Source organism: Halictus rubicundus, chromosome 11 (assembly GCF_050948215.1).
Source record: "Halictus rubicundus isolate RS-2024b chromosome 11, iyHalRubi1_principal, whole genome shotgun sequence".
Lineage (NCBI taxonomy): Eukaryota > Metazoa > Arthropoda > Insecta > Hymenoptera > Halictidae > Halictus > Halictus rubicundus.
This window is the reverse complement of record NC_135159.1, coordinates 15712089-15725209: the sequence shown is the minus strand read 5'-3', so window position 1 is coordinate 15725209 and position 13121 is coordinate 15712089. Positions and strand designations below refer to the sequence as shown.

The 13121-nt window shown below is 49.8% G+C and overlaps 1 protein-coding gene across 1 annotated transcript in view; it reads left to right on the top strand.

Moving 5' to 3' along the window:
• Trol (terribly reduced optic lobes) overlaps window positions 1–13121 on the top strand; it is a 125463-nt gene that overhangs the window by 30693 nt on the left and 81649 nt on the right. Inside the window, exons 2-9 of the mRNA XM_076796389.1 lie at window positions 6227–6410; window positions 6565–6701; window positions 6763–6922; window positions 7103–7271; window positions 7415–7578; window positions 7933–8082; window positions 8434–8670; window positions 8841–8957. Coding sequence (XP_076652504.1) covers window positions 6227–6410; window positions 6565–6701; window positions 6763–6922; window positions 7103–7271; window positions 7415–7578; window positions 7933–8082; window positions 8434–8670; window positions 8841–8957 — 1318 coding nt within the window. The remainder of the gene's footprint in view (window positions 1–6226; window positions 6411–6564; window positions 6702–6762; window positions 6923–7102; window positions 7272–7414; window positions 7579–7932; window positions 8083–8433; window positions 8671–8840; window positions 8958–13121) is intronic.

The following is a 13121-nucleotide window of genomic DNA, read 5'->3' as shown; positions in this document are numbered from 1 at the left end:
GTGAAGGGCACGGGTATCGAATCCGAAGGAACAGTTTTCTCGGTGTTTCGCGGCAAGGCAAGGCAAGGCAAGTCGAGCCAAGGCAAGGTAAGGCGACGAGTGAGACGTCAGGGGCGGCGGGGGGGTGTCGCGAGGATTTGTCGGTCGGATGTCAGACAATGGACTATTAGGGCAGTTTCGCGGTAAGCCGGCTCGGCTGGTGTGTGCAGCAGAGCTCTTTGTGTCGGAAGCAGCGTGGAAGACAGAAGGCGGCGCTCGCCGAAGGGAAGAAGAAGAGGATCGTCGAGTGTGCTCGGCCCACACCCACACCCTCCCCCCCTCTCCCTCCCCATTTCTCTCCATTCCTCGCCACGTTCCTCCTCCTCATGCCTATTCGCCTTGCTGCTTGCTACAACTGCTGCTAGTCTCGGCCGCTTTGTGCGACGAGGGTCCGTCGTCGAAATTCCTCTTTGTGCCTCACCTTGTCCCGGATCATTTTTTTCCGCGCGTCTGGAACCGGTCGGCCGATCGATCAGGATCATCCGACGCGCCCATTGTCCCAGGAAGTTCGCCAGGTTCGATCACCTGCACAGAGATCCGCGGAGGAATCTTCATCGCACGATCGAAACCAGGATCTGGGTCGTTCAGAGCCTTTGCGAGGGTAGTCGTTTAGGCTCGTGGTTCGCCTCGGGTATTTTTGGCTAGTTGAACAGTGACGATCATACCCCTGCAAAACAGGCTTCTCCTTAAGAATTTTTCTACGGGAGACGGCTGAACGTAGATTTTTCAAATTTTCACCACGTTCGAACAATATTTCGAGGAGCATGTGAAAAAAATTTCAGCTCGAAAAATCCACTTTTCGAAAAGATACAATACCTTTTTTTCTGGGGGCCTTTCATCCCTTGGATTGACCGATTACTCGCTTGCAAAACAGACCCCCCTTTACGGATTTTTAATAACGAAACGGCTGAATGTAGATTTTTTAAACTTTTACCACGTATAAAGAACATTTTGGGAAACACGTACAAAAATTTTCTGCTTAGGAAGTTTACTTTCCACGGGTGGACTAGGACAAGCCTAGGTGGATTGTACAGGTCTCCCCAAATTTTCCAGTCCACTTACGCTTGCAATAAAACGCCAAGGATTTAGGACTAGGTGATACGGAACAGAAGGGCCGGTTAAGCGGAAACGAGAGCGCGCGTGTTTGGCGAAAGCAAACAGTCCGCCCAGTTCTGTCGGATCGAGAATAGATCGGAGTGTTTCGAGGTGTCGATCGCTAGATCCTCGAGACTGCGTGATTTTTCAGTAAAACAATTCCGAACGAAATTATTTCGCAAAGTTGCTCCAGAAAGGAGCAGCGGAATCTGGGTTTTCTAATGAATCAATACCCGGACAATAGCGTCCCGATTATAATCCTCTTGGTGCTCTCTGGCTAATTGGATCGATGAACTTTCAAGGAAATAGACTGACGTTCCGCTTTCGAACGACCAAATTTTTGTGATTTTTTTTTCACTTTTAGAAAAATGAAAATATCAATGGGATCTTTATCTTCGGATTCTGATGGACGCTCCCTGTCCAGGATCGTAAGACTGTTTCTCCGAGACCGATTTTCACTGTTTGCTTTCGCGAGTTTTCACAGCCCGCTATTTTCTCTGAGACGGAGAGTTTATTTTTTTAAAAGGAATCGTTTCGAAAGATTTTCACCCCATTTCGGAAGAATTCGAGGGTCGCGAAGGAAACCGGAAGTCGCCGGGGGATTCGGTTTCTTAAGTGGGTAAGAGAGTTTCGTAATTTCTCTTGTCCGCCACTCATCGCCTCGGGTTTCACGGCTAAACCACCCTCGCGGGGAGGGAACGCTGAGAATGAGGGTGGAACCGAGAATTAACCGAGGGATTTAGGCGACGCGGTGCCTCGTGGCGAGAATAAACTGACAACGATCGAACGGCAGCCTTTTGCACGCCTTTTCGAATACTATGCCCACTGGCGAGACTTCTGACCAGCTTTATGGTCAGTCATCGGAGGCCTGCTTTAGGATTTTTTTTCTGGCAAGCTGAATGAGCTAGACTTATGAAATTTTACGAAGGGGTTTATGGGTGTTTGATCTACGTTCACGATTTTTTATACGTTCGTATCTCGAAAATCGTGGAAATTATACGACAAGAAAGTAGACCACATATATCGAGGGCTTACTTTGAGAATCTTTTTAAAACAGACTAGAAAAGTTACCATGTGCATAAATAAAGAATTGTATGAACAACAGGGATTAATTTGGGAAGCAGAGGGTTAAGGATGTGCCGCTTAATGGATCTTTTTAATTGGCGGAAGCGTTTGGTGTCGCGTTTCGCGGCAAAACAGTTTACGCGAGTTCCGCTGGTCGAAACACGCAGACGGAAGCCTACACTAGGTTTTTCCGGCTGCGTTAATTTACCTTAAATCGGCTCGGATGGGACGTATTATTACGTTCTCGCGACGAACCATGCGTCCGATGCAGGCAACGTAGACGCAACAATTACGTAACGGGGTCTCGTGATCGGTAAGCACGTGGTATGGGACGACCATGATCAGACGCGCGAACAACGATTCTCTGTTCACTTAAAAATCGTTTCAATAATTTTTTCAAATACCTCAATCGTAGCTCAATTAATGTAATTTCATAGATAGCGATAAATAGCGACATTGCCGTGAAAGGAATTCTGTGAAATCGATGGTGATATCTGAGAAATGTGGAAACGGTCTCCGAGCGTATTGGTTCAAGCAATAAATCAAGGACAAACCATGATAAAAATCAGCATGCTTAACGTCTTCCTGGTGCTATAAACGCCAGTCCAAGGCAGATACCCGAGAATCGCAAGATTCGACGAGTAAAATGGTAAAAACCGTCCAGGTGTATTGGTTCGAAGTTCGAACCACCGAAACGATGCTTCACGCGCAATTGTCGATCGATTACGCTTTTCGGTGGTCCTGAATCGGCTGAACATAGTAAAAAATCATGGAAAAATGCGGCGATCGCGGGTCTCGGGCATAAATCGTGACGATAATGCCGTCGGCGAAGGAAAAAAAAAAAGAACGAGCAGAGCGTCGAGGAGGGCGAGGGACGGGTCGCCGAGACAAAACTTTGCTATTCCGGGCAAGTTTTACACGGGATTTCCCAGCTAAGTCCAGTCTATGATCCTTTCACGGGAACTACGTGCTCATACTTCGGCAAAACACCGGCCGCCTCGGCGCCGAGCCGAGCCGAGCCGAGCCGAGCCGAGTCGCGGCGCGGTCCGAAATCCTTAAAATGCATGGGAAAGACGTGTCGGGGCTGGCTAAGTGGGCCAGAAGGAAATTCGTCCTCGGAACTTTTCGAACCACGGCCGGCGAACCGGACAGAGAGCGAGAGAGCAAGACGTTCAACCGGCTCGAAGATCGACGCGTTATGCAACCAACACGTGCGTGCACCGGCATAACGATGCGCCTTGCCAATGCACAGACACACGGACCCATTTTTCAGGACCAGTTCGCCGGCGATGACTCATCGGGCTGCACTCATTTTTGCGCGCAGGTCGTTCACCCCTTCTTTGCTCATTTCATTCCCACCACCATGCTTCTGTGAACGTCTCGCGTTCAACCACTAGCGGGGATTTTGAAATTCCACGATGTTCCAAATGTCTGCCACTTTTTGTTTCTTCGAAAAGTTGAAATCTAGTTCGAGCACGACTCGAAGCCGTCACTACCTATCCAAAATCTAGTCCACGGTGTGAGAGGAGTTTCAAATATTCCGGTCATCATTCCAAAAGATTAGTCAGCCAGAGTCTCGCAATTTCCACTGCCTCTTCCAATCACATCATCACGTGATAAAGTAGCGATGGCTCCGCACGTTTCCTACCGAAAAGAGCAATCACTCCTCGAGGAATTCGAAGAGAGTCTCGGACGAGGAGGGCTCCTCAGGATCATGGTCGATCGAGTCCCCAAAGGTCAAGATCCAGCACGTCTGCCTTGGAGCTCTCCTCGTGCTCCGAAATCCCCCAATTTGAGGGACTTCTCCGGGAGCTTCGAGCTAACGAAAATATAGTGTCTCGGCCGTAGGAGGTCCTGGTAGGAGTAAGATGGCGCGCGGAGCCCCTGCCCGGGGCTCGTCCTTTGTCTTAAGCCCGGCTATATTAATGCCAGGAACATGCTGGCAAGTAGGCTCGCCCGAGCCAGGGGTGGCTAGTGGCGGCTAGGCGCGGAAAAGAGGTCCTGCGCCGCTCGGAATACTAAACAGCGGCGCCGAGCATGCCGAATCTTCCTCCGCTCGGGGTCCTAGCCTTTGCATTTTAACTGCCCGGTTTTCGGGTTAGAGGCGTCGCCAATTCCCGACAGGATCGGGTCTCGGACACCTACGCGTGCTCGTTTGACGAGCCGAAGACGAAAAGCATCTTGAAGTCAACGATACAAAGCTGTCTGTCAAAGTTCTAGCGCGAGTCTAATTGGATTAGAAATGTTTGCAATTCTCTGGAAATTTGACCAGACCGGGTTCGGAATTAAGCCCAGATCCGACTCGACTTCTAAACACCATGGAAAATTGGAAACGGGAGCCTGAAACATTATCGGAGTATCGAGCTCCGTCGAGACCGCGGCTGCCACTTGCCGGTCAGTTGAAATTCTCTTTCGACAGCTCGGAATGGAAACGTTTCTTTTTTTCTTTTTTTTCGTGTGAACGGCGACGTGCAGTTTCCCCGTTGACGTCTGACTGGCGGATCTCGCGCGGTGCGGGGGCGGGCAGCGTTTATGTCGGGAAGTCGAACCGGCGTGATTTCCGCAATTTCACCGTTCCCCGGCTATGGCATTTCGCCCGGTTGCCCGACGGGATATGAAAGAGTTCATATAAGATGATCCTCGGCTGTCGTTGTCTCTCCCGGCTTGGGAATCAACACGTGGACCCGCCGATGGATACCCTAACGCTTCTCCTCCCATAGTCGTAGATGGTGTTATCAACGGAATTTAGGGGATTCAGGAATGCTCACTGTAATTCAGCATTTTCACGAGCCTGTGAAACCCTGGGAGTTGTGTATCAAACTGAACAATTGCTTCTTTCTTTTTTAAACTAGACAACATATTATAATGAAACTTTGCAAGCTTGTTCAAAGATACCCGTACTGTATTGAGTAATTTTTGCAACTTGTTATCGTGCAAATTACCATAGTTCTCGCTGCAGGAAGCGACATCCATATCGGCCCGAAAAAGTGAATATGCTTAAGGCCCGTACCGAGTAGCGAGCAACTATCGAGGTACGGTTCTTTAACGCGAAAGGAGCTGAGTACATATGTAACTCAGAACGTCGGGTATCGATTGTGTGCGGGTGTGTCTTCGAGTGCGGTCACGTGTCGCTCATAAAGAACCAATTCTCACCTAAACACGCGATATAAATTCAGGATCGGCGGCCCATTCCCGCGGCTGCCTCGTGATTCCGAAACTGGCCAGGATTCAACGTTCTCGTTGGTCAACGACGTCTCCTCCTTCCAGGATCAGAACAGACTACGTGGGTGACTAGGGGTGAGGAGGTGGTAGGGGGGTGGCAGAGACCGAAACTCGACGAAATAAAGTATCGTTACCGGCCGAGGTTATGCAAGAAAGAGCATCGACGGTACGGTTCGGCCGCGACGCGAATAACAAACTCGATATTATCCGCGTGCGGCTACGTGACCGAAGATAAAAGGAGACGAGGCGCGCGTTCGCGTTCGCGTTCCCGTTCGCCTCGTTACGGGCCACGGTGTCCCAGTTCGATGATGGATCGACAGGGAATCCTCCCGAGTCTTTTATTTCCCCGTAGGAGCCCGGAGCTCGCGAGAAAACCGATTTTTACCGTCGGACCAATACGCCCCACATAGTTTTTCTCGCGTATCTCCGGCAATTTCGGGGCTATCGAGATTTTTTCGGCAACCACGTGCGCGTATCGAAGTCCCCTACCCCACGGAGTCGATGATTTTTTCGTAGGAATTTTTTTGATACTTCAGACATCTATTTACCGTCTCCTGCGTATTGGTTCGATCGCTGCCGGTACTATTTTCCTCGATTAAATAGGACCAGAATAAGCTCAGCCGGAGAAAGCGATTATTTTTGGCGAATAGTGATATCGATTTTTGGTCGCGAGGTTAGTGGATGGCTATTTCAACCGCCGTGTTATCAATAAGTTAGTCGCTCGACCATCGGGTTAAATCTTTGTCTGTGTTGTCTTTGGTTGCGACGAGATCATTGCTAATACAATTGTGTTTTCTGTTCGCAGAACGATGACCTAGTCTTCGACCAGGATGGCAAGCAGACCTTCGACCAGACACCCCTGATCGAGTCACAGCAACACGACTCACTGCTCCACAGGATAAAGAGGGGATGGTTTGACCTTTTCAACACTGCAAAAACTACCACCACCACAACCACCACCACCACAACCACCACCGAATCTCCTCCAGGTAAGAAACCTCTTTCAAGGATCGTAGAAAAATCCTCTGGTTTTGGAATCTGGTTAGATTCTGGACAGCGATCTTGAAAGTCTCTAAGATTTCGTTAGAGAGCTAAATCCACTTTTTATCAGTTTAATTAATTGGTAAAATTGAAAAATTTCAGAGGCAGAGGAACCTGAAGGAAACGAGGTGCTCGACAATGTCCCGGTTGAGGTCCTCGACGACAAAAAGTCAAAGGAATCAGCGAACCTCGTCAGAGAGACCCGGGAGAGTGCCGAAGAGAACGAGGAAGCTGAAGAGGTTGGTAGAATAACGCAACGCGCACTCTGAGCGTGAGAAATAATGCTATCATTTTCAGCAGGACAATGAAATCGGTAATGCTGCAGCGGCTCGTAGGGAGCCCGCGACAATCGGAAATACTGACGACGAGGACTTGGCAGGGTCTGGAGACATCGAAGGCAGCGCCACGAATGACATTGGTCAACATGGCCCGCCTATTCTCGCGAACAATCCTCAGCGAAGTGAGTACCGTGAGTCCTGGGAACTTGAAGAGAGTCTTCAGGGTCATGGGACCTTGACCTAGTACTTAAGATGCTAGGGAGACCTTAAGTCCGACGAGTTGAGTCAGTCCAAGGACTTTGGGACTTTAGGACCTAGTCCTTGATTTTGATGGAGACCTTAATTCCGATCGACGGTTTCAGGGTATTACCGGATAACCTTGACAATCGGGGAGCCGTATCAGGCCGAATTCGCGGACAGAAATAGTCGCGTGTACAAGGAGCTGAGCGGCAATCTGACGCAGGCGTTCGAGGAGCTGTTCAATCGTCACCTTCCCGGCGAGAGCCACTACGCCAACGTCGTTAAGATATCGTGAGTCTCTCCGATAGGCTTCGATCTCTCTCCGACGGGGACATACAGTCTAGCAGAGAGGGAGATTGAAAATAGAGAGAGAGAGTCCCCCAGTGACTCAACGGACAGGTGTCTGAGGAATGACGAGACTTTCTGGCCCACAGACCAACCACGTCGGACAGCTTCACGTCACTGGTGACTCTGGACATCGGCTCGACGTTCACCGACGAGGCGGAGGTGCGCAGCATCATCGAGGAACAGCTGCGACTGCATTCCTTGGACAACATCCAACTGTTCCCCGACGAGTTCTCCTTCAGAATATTCCAAGGTAACTTCCTCGCTGGGCCTCGGTTAGGTAAGGATGATCGATTCCCCGTCGGGGGTGTCGAAACTTCGAAACTAAAATGCTGGAAGATCGATGAACTTCTCGTCGGCGGAAATCCGAAAGGAATCCCGAGCCCCCGACGAGCGAATTCGGTTCTCTGGATCGTTCTAGTAATTCGGTGTTGCACGCGGAATGCTGAACGTCCGGTAGACATAGTTAGCAAGAATAGATTGATAGTCTGTTCAAGTCTCATCATCCCTTTGTCCAACCTAGCGATGGTCCCTATGGTCGATTATTTTATTTCAACTCCACAGTTCTTTTTTCTTTCGTTTATGTTACTCCCCGTCGTTACTCCAGCCACTAACGACATCCTCGGAGAGGAATGCGAACCGTCCACCGAGCTCACCTGTAGGGACGGTGCATGCGTGCCGTTATCGGCCAGGTGCGACGGGATTGCTCAGTGCGACGACGCTTCCGATGAACTCGACTGCCCTGCTACCACGAACAGTGAGTATCCTGAAACGTAACGAACAAGTCCACTGTACAGTACCAAAACGTGATTAACACCGTACATCAGACCACAAAACAGTTACCCACCTGGGTGCAGAGCTGGTTGCTGGTGTACAGGTGTGAAACGATGATGGACCAGTTTAGTGCATTCGGATGCGCCCTCGTGGCGTCCGGAGAAAGCTCAATGTCCCTAGGAACCAGCTCACAGCCCCTGACACGTAACCCATCATCCAATCGTAGCCACACACCGTTTCTTGTTCACTCTTGATCTTTCGCGCCATTCACATACGCTGTGCACGGACGGTAACAGACCAAGGTCGATAAGTATAATCAGCAAGCCCCACATAGATCCCTACGTAGTAACCGAGGAGCCTGAGGAGGAAACCACGGCCAGGGAGGACGAGGAGGAAGGTACCGACGACGATTTCGATGTTGGTACGTCGAGACACGAGGCGACGAACAAGTGTCGCGCCGACGATACGGTGCGCTGTCACGACGGAAGTCATTACATTTGTTCCGTGCAGCAATGTGACGGCGTGCCCGACTGTGACGACGGCGCCGACGAGATTGGTTGCAACCAGACAGGTACAGGCTCGCCCCGACCAGGCTCAATGTGCCTCGTAGATCGTGCACTCTGTAAATATGTATATAGATCGCATGACATTCTTCATCGTTTACGCTTCGTATTTTTCTACGCTTTTTTTTTTAGATCACCTTAAAATTCTTACGATGACAAGGTATCGTTCGATTTCTAGGGTGCAGCGCCGGCGAGTTCGCTTGCGACGTCTCCAGATGCATCCTGGAATCGGAACGATGCAATTTCATCGAGGACTGCCGAGACGGAAGCGACGAACACGACTGCAACTACCCAGGTAAGTGCGATGCCCCTGTAATTTGATTTCACGCTAGCCTTGGCCGCCAAAACTGTGGCGGACGAATGGTTTCCCTTCGTTTGATAAGGCAGAAACCTGCATTACGCTTTGGGAACTGTATTACCGACTGTTCGAATCGATACTCCATCGGTGAGAACGGCAAGTCACTAGAAAGCGTAAAAAATTACTATAAAAGCGAAAAATTTCCCTAGGAAATCCTTTGGAAAAATGGAAATACTGGAAAATTAGAAAAGCACTAAGAATCCGGGAGACCACTAGAAGTAGTAAAGCGATACTGCAACAACGTATAGAAAATTCACTAGAAAGTCTAAAAAGTCACTGGAAAATAGAAGAAGTATCTAGGCAACAGCGCCGCTCGGTCGATAAACAGAACCGATAACTACAGCTCGCCTCTGTTGGTACAGTTACCTCCCGAGATTCCCCTAGACACACTCCACTGGTAAAGCAGGTATCGCTGTTTTACCAACGCGTGATATTGATCTTCTTCTGTTTGGTGGGGGCGAGGCATGACCGGACGACGCTGCCACCCCCAAAGTTCCGGTCCCTGACGCTCTAATTAAAAGCCGTTCCGTCGTTGTCTCGTCGGAGGGGCTTCGAGCAGCCTCGAAGACGAGCGGGAACGTGACGATTTTTCCGGTAGAAAGAGGGTCAGGTGGACGTCGACCAGGATGTGCCTGGTGAATATTCAAACCTCGAGAGCCGTCTCCCTTCGCCCTTCTGTTTCGCCACGACTTTTTTTGCGCTCTAGACGCCATCCAGCCTCGAGTGGAGGTTGAGGCGACGGAAGTTCGAACGTCGTCGCGCCCACACGTCTTCCAGCCTGACGGATTGGAAGACATAGGGTCCTCCTACAAGCTAAAGACGATTTTTTGGGTGTGCTTGGTCATCCTATGACTCGGTCTCGTCGAAAAATTAACGCGAATCGCTGGAACAGAATTTTTTCCAGACACACGTGCGATTTTAGTGGATCGTCGTTCGCCCACAAGCGACATCGGGCATTCAGATTTCAGTCGGGGACTTTTTCCAACCATCTGGATGCTTCACGATGCCAGCCACCTACGTAGCGAATTAGGAATGTAGATTACGTGTGTTTCCTCTGGAGGCCCGGAGGATACGTCCGCGATAATGGTTCCGCGAACCGCAACGCAGCCTTCTCTTCCCGCCTCGCATTCCTCGACAATCGGCAATCACCATCGGCCACTTGGCATTTTTCGCTCATTCCGTGGACGCGGGCACAGGTTCTCTCTTTAACCTACTTACAGCTGACGAGCTCATTGTTCTACTAATCGGCGCGGAACCAAATGGGAAAAATACACGTGACAAGTGGCTCCTACCAGCAACGGCCGCATCGCGTCGCGTCGTGTCGCGCTCGAGCCGCACGCCTGTCGGTGTCGGTGTTCTTTGATTGCCAGCGTCGCATTCCGAGAGATCGATGACGCAAATAGGCTGACCTATTCACTGGGGTCTGTGATGCCTCTGCTTTGATCATCGGCCTCTTCGGGAACATGGCTTTCGCTTATTTCCCCTCCTGACGATCGAAGAATCCAAATTTCTCGGTGTTGGCTCATCGCAACAGCTTCTAGACTTATCCTTCGACTTAGGCTACGCTCTGATAGAAAATCCTAAGTCCCTAGATCTCTTAGACCTAGGCTCCGATGAATATCCTAAGAGATCTCTTAGACCTAGCCTTAGCGGTTTATCCACAGTGTCCTACGCTGGTTTTCCGCCTAGCACCGGCAACAGGAAGCTAGAGAGAAGGCAGGGGTGGGCAGGGACAAGCGAACGTCCCGTATAAATATCCGCAGACACGCAGAGCCCGGCTGGAAAGCGCGTTTACCTGCTTCCAGTAATCGCGATGTGCATGCTTAATCAATATTCAAGTATTCAGCCGCGAGCGAGGCACAGGGGGACGATCCACGGTGTGCCCCCCCTGACTCCCCTCTACACCCGTCCTCAGCCACCGAGCTCTCATCACTAGCGATGGGTATTCAATTCCCTCAGCTGCGAGTTTTCAAGCAATGGGCGTCTGGAGACGCTCGAGGACCACGTCTTCGGGTAAACGAGGATATTGTTGGGCGGACAGACAGGGGTTCCCGGTGACCTGGTTCGTCCAGACTCGTCCGGGGTCCGAGGAACACCGGAATCATTTTCGAGGACCTTGAAGCCTCGGAAGGCTTTTAACGGACATGTCTTTCAGCTAATTTGGTGTTCTTAGGAATCCTAGAGGTTCTGGGAGAGCTGGAGGTTGTTGGGTTTGTTGGCGAGGGGGTCGTTGATTAACATGGAACCTCTAGGATTCTTCTAGAGCACTAGGTCTTTCAGGCGCTAGGAGTTTCTAGACTATATTTTAGGGGGTCCAGAGCACTTTGTCCCATCAAATCTACCAGATTGAGGATCCGTTATCTTCCAGACGCTTCGAAATCTTATCCCCTAGTTTAATTTTTACCCCAGTGTCTCTAGACTTCTAGACCTGCAGCCTTTAGGCACCTCCAGTGTTTAGGAGACGTTGCCGGTCATAGAACCTTCACGGTCCTCGCATTCCAAGGGCCACCAGGCCGAGATGGTTACTTTTGCCGCAGGTTCCAGGTGCCTTGAGTCCATCGCTACTCATTACACCACCGCGCACCCCCGCCCGGTAGTTCTTCAGGTTGGGAATGCGCATAACCACTTTCGTGTCCCTCGGTTGCTTCCGCGATATGCCAGCTCGGACGGGGACAATTATGAGTCCTGGCGGGCCGAGGGGCCGCAGGAACAGGGCTATGGAACAAGGGGTAGAGGGTGAGTTACGTTAGGGTAGTCGGCGGCGGCACGCTAGGCACCGCCACGACAAACGTCAACCCCCAATGTCCCGGAACATTATTCAGGTGCGTCCTCTTAGCCTGTCTACGGGGTGGCTAAAAACCACCCCCATCATCTAATCGTTGAAACAAAATAATAGAAAAAATTTAAGGATTAAATTCCGTTAAGAATCCTCCACGTCCCCTACGAATTAAAAACTTATTTTGGTGGCCGGTTATTGCCTGTGGGAATTTTGTGTGTGGTCTACAGGGTGACTCAAAATTATCCCCATCGTCTAAATAATTGTACATAATAATAACAAGAATTTGGGGGTGTCAGAAATTAATTGGATCATCTGGGGAGTCCTCTGCGCCCTCTACGAATGAGGGATAAATATTTTTTTATGTTCCCGATCAGTGTTTGCTAACCACCCCATATACAAGCCCCGGTTAAACGTCCTCCGCAATATGGTGGCCGCTTAACCGGGATAAATATCAGAACGACATAGCCTGGTTGAGATTCGAGCACGTAAGCCCGCGGTTCACAGGTTGCCCCTAATTTCTCCGTTGTAAAGGACGCGCAGCGATTTTTCTTCCGGCGATCATCAGCCATTTTTATTCCCCGTGTCACGGTCCGCCGGTTCATCTGGTGTATTTCCACGGCTGTTTATACAGGAGCCCTGCAGCCGATCATTTTTTCCCCCTCCCCGCAGCGAAAACACTGTCTATTGACAAAATAAGCATATGCAAATCCGTCAGAGGTCCACCACCCGGCTCTGAAACCCACCCCCTTTGATCCATCGTTCGTTACGCGAGCCTCTGTTGCGTGATTTTCGCCTAATTACTATCCACCGGTTAACTGGGTCTTAGGAAATGATAAGTATTTGTTCCCAACCACTTTTCACGATCGGCGGGTGAGAACAACCCTTAAAGTTTAGCGGTGGAAAATTATCTCGTGGAATATCTCGCAAAGTGAAGCAGTTGGGTGAACATTGTAATCAAATTATGCATTTTTAAAACGGGAGAATTGGATTTGCTTAAATAAATTCGAAATTTAACATAAATCTTGAGGAATGAAAAATTGTTTAAATTTTTACAGAGATTCACACGTGGGTATCTACATTTTTCATAGTATTCGCGTAATTATTACACTTTAGTGTTTCCCTCAATTTTTACAAAAGTGTTTCCCACTTTTGGGCTGGCTTTGACCCTTTCGAACAGAAATTTATTATAATAGGCAAAATTGTCCCAAAATTCGATAACAATGAAACTCACCCGTAGCTTATCAAACTGAACCCCTCCGCTATCATACGAGCTCGTGTCTCGCGTGATCCTTAATCGTCGGTTGATTCGACTTCCGGTACGG